Source organism: Mandrillus leucophaeus, unplaced genomic scaffold (genome assembly GCF_000951045.1).
Source record: "Mandrillus leucophaeus isolate KB7577 unplaced genomic scaffold, Mleu.le_1.0 Scaffold295, whole genome shotgun sequence".
NCBI classification, from domain to species: Eukaryota; Metazoa; Chordata; class Mammalia; order Primates; family Cercopithecidae; genus Mandrillus; species Mandrillus leucophaeus.
In genome coordinates this window covers 293,045-297,643 of record NW_012103087.1, presented here as the reverse complement: position 1 = coordinate 297,643, position 4,599 = coordinate 293,045, and the positions used below count along the sequence as shown (strand labels likewise).

Here is a 4,599-nt window from a genome sequence, read left to right as displayed (position 1 = left end):
GTGTTTTATAGTCAGGGAGCCCACATTCTCCACAAAGAACCACTGGATAGCTCTGGAACCTCAATTATTTCTAAACTTCAGTTTCCTGACACATGAAATGGGACAATAATAGGTACCTAGCAGTGTTGTCATAAGGAATAACAATAATGTAAAGCCCCTAGCACACTTGCAGATACAGACAGGTACCAAGGAAGTGATTATTCATACCAAAGTCCTATGTTTTAAAATTCTGAGAATATTGTCTGCTAAACTGCACGTTTTTAAAGATGCAATAATGGTACTGGAGTTTAATAAATAGAGGAGGGTCCTAATTTTTCAGGGATATATGTTGAAAGTTTTATGGATGAAATATGCCTAGAATTTGCTTTACAATAATACAAGGGTGGAAAGGGAAGGGGAAAAAAAGGGAAATAGATGAAAAAAAAATTGGCCCTGTGTTGGGGAACACTGAAACTGGATGATGATTCATCATACTATTCTCTCTACATTTGTATCTGCTTGAAATTTTCCATGATTAAAGTTTTAAAATAAAAATATATTCTAACTATGAAATTAAACCAGAATCTGTTATTTTAAAAAAATCCAAGGTGAAAGAAACTACAGATTAGTATGTATAATTCCATTTCCTTTCTTTTCAAGAGACAGGGTCCCCCTATGTTGCCAACGCTGGTCTTGAACTCCTGGGCTGAAGCAATCCTCCCATCTCGGCCTCCCAAAGTGCTGGGATTACAAAGCTGCCGCACCCAGCCAATTCCACTTCTATAATTATAATTACACTGTGTATGAGCTCCCAGATCTTACTTCATATATAGTGGCACGAAAGGGGTTCCCAGGACTTTCATGTTTCCATGTTAAATTTATTTATTGTTTCAAACTTCTTTAATGGGCATAGGTTTTATACATTAAACCTATCATTTAATTCTATTATAAACAAATCAATCTTTAAATGAAGATTATGTATACTGTTTGCATCATTTTTCACCATTCTCAAGAACCATTTGGGTGCATTTGGATATCAAAACTTCATATGCAGACATGTGCTGAAAACCTATAGCTTTGTAAGAGATCCAGGATAATGGAATAGGTCAGTTTTACTATCTTCTCAAATACAAAGTTATTGTCATTTTCACCTGCAAATATTATCCACCGTTCTGGCATGAAGCCTAACACAGAAAGGGCTCATGCTTCTTGAATGTGCCCATGGAAAAACAAGGAGGAATGAATCCCTTTCCCTACTTAGAGAAAACTCAAAACATCATTAGTAAAAAGAAAATGCAAGGCTTCCTTCTCAGGCCCTTGCTGGCCGGGATCACATTGTTCCAAGGAAGGGGAAAAGTAAAGGAGATATCAACCCACTCGCCTGACTGGAAGGGCAATGAGTCATAAAAAACAAAAGTGCTTGAAAACCAAATGGGCCTGAAAACACATATTAACTAAAATCGCAGTGTTCAATATGTATTGACGAGTAAAAGAAATAAAATATTTATATGTTTTATCTGAAAGCAAACATTTTTAAGAAATCAGTTAAGAAGAAAGAGAGCCATCAACTTGCATATAAAGTAAATAAAAAGCTCTAAAAGCTCCATTTTTTTTTTTTTCGCATTTCATCTCGAACAGATACTTAATCGCAGGTATTTACCACAGGTGTGTAAATATCATGTCACTGAGAAACGTTTAAAACTTCTCTTGGGGCCAGGCACAGTGGCTGACGCTTGTGAAATTCCAGCACTTTGGGAGGCCAAGGTGGGAGGATCACTTGAGGCCAGGAGTTTGAGATCAGCCTGGGTAACAAAGTGAGACTCTTGTCTCCACAAAAAATGAAATAACTGGCCCAGCGTGGTGGCACATGCCTGTAGTCCCAGCTACTCAGGAGACTGAGACGGGAGGACCGCTCAGGCCCAGGAGTTTGAGGCTTCAGTGAGCTATGATCCCATTACTGCACTAAAGCCTAGGTGACAGAGTGAGACCCGGTCTCTTAGAAAAAAAAAAAAAAAAAAATCACTTGCTAGCTCTATCCCTAAGGCATATATATTTTGAAAAATTCCCTGCAGTTCAAACACATACTCTAAAGTCGGGGTCCCCAACGCCCCAGCTGCCGACCACTAGTGGTCCGTAGCCTGTTAGAAACTGGGCCACATAGCAGGAGGTGAGCAGTGGGAGAGCATTACCATCAGAGCTCTGCCTCCTGTCAGATCAGTGGCTGCATTAGAGTCTCATAGGAACGCAAACCCCACTGTGAGCTGCACATGTGAGGGATCTAGGTTGCACGCTCCTTATGACAATCTAATGCCTAATGATCTGAGGTGGAACAGTTTCATCCGATAACCATCTGCCCCTCTGCAACCCTGATCTGTGGAAAAATTTTCTTGCACGAAACCAGTCCCTGGTGCCAAAAAGTTTGGGGACTGCTGCTCTAAAGCAATCCATCAAGGTGATCCAAGTAAAACAGTGGCCTTTAAACTTTAGTAGAGCTGAGATCCACTGAGATTCTTAAACTTTAGTAGAGCTGAGACATCCTCCACACAGAAACATTAACAACTACTAACATTAATTTCTTTTTTTTTTTTTTTTTTTTTTTGGAGACGAAGTCTTGCTCTGTCGCCCAAGCTGCAGTGCAGTGGCACAATCTCATCTCACTGCAACCTCTGCCTCTTGGGTTCAGGCAATGCTTCTGCCTCAGCTTCCTGAGTAGCTGGGGCCACAGGTGTGTATCACCACGTCTGGCTAATTTTTGTATTTTTAGTAGAGATGAGATTTCACTATGTTGGCCAGGCTGGTCTCGAGCTCCTGACTGCCTTGGCCTCCCAAAGTGCTGGGATTATAGACTTGAGCCACTGTGCCCGGCGAATATTAACTTTTTACAATTTTTTATTTATCTTTTTTGAGACGGAGTCTCATTCTGTTGCCCAGGCTGGAGTGCAGTGATGTGATCTCGGCTCATTGCAAGCTCCGCCTCCTGGGTTCAAGCAATTCTCCTGCCTCAGCCTCCTGAGTAGGTGGGACTACAGGCGCCCGCCACCATGCCTGGCTAATTTTTTGTATTTTTAGTGGAGACAGGGTTTCACCACGTTACCCAGGATGTTCTCGATCTCCTAACCTTGTGATCCGCCCGCTTCGGCCTCCCAAAGTGCTGGGATTACAGGCGTGAGCCACCGCACCCGGTCAACATTAACATTTTTAACAACTATCTGTGGCGATTTTTGATGCATGTGGGTAGAGGAACAGAATTCTGGAACACCGTTAAGTACAACACCAGACATATAAAACAGTAATAAATACTTACTGTGAAGAATTAGGTGCACTGATTTGACATCTATAAATCTGATGTTGCCATTAACTAAAAGCAGTTCATAAATAACCAGGCTTCAAAACTTGGGATTATTACCAGTAGAGTAACAATAGTAAACTATAATCTATAGTGTATTTCAAAATATCTAGTGGAGAACAATTCAAATATACCTAGCATAAAGATAAATGTTTAAGGTGACAGATATTCAATTACACAGATTTAATTATTACACATTATGTGAATGCACCATGTACACTGGAAACATGTGCATCTATTAAGTTTCAGTTTTTTAAAACTGTGATTAACTAGAAAAAAGAAAGCAGTGTTTATCTTTACCTCCTTTCTGAAGTCTCCTTCTTTTTGTGGTCTTATGCTATCCAACCAATCAGCTTTAATACCATCAAAATAACTCTGGACCCTGGATTTCAGTGATTCATATTGCCAAATAGCAGCTGATCCAAATGCACAGCCTGTAAACTATATAAAATTAGATATGTTACAAAATAGATTTAAGAGGGAAATAGATCTATACATATTTCCAAGGACAATACTTCATTGCCATTGCTTTTTACAAACCAACAGAAGGGAATACCTGGCACAGGGAAATCTAGTAAGTGAAAAGGGCTTTTTTTTTTCTTTTTTTTTTGAGATGGAGTTTCACTCGTCTCCAAGGCTACACTTCAATGGTTCAACCTGGGCTCATCGCAACCTCTGCCTCCCAGGTTCAAGTGATTCTCCTGCCTCAGCCTCTGGAGTAGCTGGGATTACAGGTACCTGCCCCTAGGCCTGGCTAATTTTTTTATTTTTAGAGATGGGGTTTCACCATGTTGGCCAGAGAGGTCTCAAACTCCTGACCTCAGGTGATCCACCCACCTCAGCCTCTCGAAGTGCTGGGATTACAGGCGTGAGCCACCGTGCCCAGCCAAAAAAGACATTTTAATGTTTCTCATTTTTTTAACTTCACAATACCCTGGGGCCTGTTTCCAGCTATAAATCCTCAAATAAAACTGAAAATACCAACTTAGCACTGCTTGAAATGCTGTACCAAATAAGGCCCATAAATTTATTCTCTAGGGCTTATATAAGTGAGCCAGAATTTAATAATAAAAGCAATTATTAAATTCAGACTCTAGGCCGGGCGCAGTGGCCCACTCCTGTAATCCCAGCACTTTGGGAGGCTGAGGCAGGTGGATCACGAGGTCAGGAGATCGAGACCATCCTGGCTAACACGGAGAAACCCCGTCTCTACTAAAAATACAAAAAATTAGCCGGGTGTGGTGGCGGGTGCCTGGAGTACCAGCTACTCAGGA

The 4,599-nt window shown here is 40.9% G+C and overlaps 1 protein-coding gene across 6 annotated transcripts in view; it reads right to left on the bottom strand.

The window, feature by feature from the left end:
- PARL (presenilin associated, rhomboid-like) overlaps window positions 1–4,599 on the bottom strand; it is a 68,054-nt gene that overhangs the window by 32,234 nt on the left and 31,221 nt on the right. For 2 of the 6 annotated variants that reach the window (XM_011986137.1, XM_011986138.1), the window contains exon 3: window positions 3,611–3,766. The exons of the other annotated variants lie outside the window; for them this stretch is intronic. In XM_011986137.1, the coding sequence (XP_011841527.1) occupies window positions 3,611–3,766 (156 nt within the window). The remainder of the gene's footprint in view (window positions 1–3,610; window positions 3,767–4,599) is intronic. 6 annotated transcript variants of the gene reach the window in all.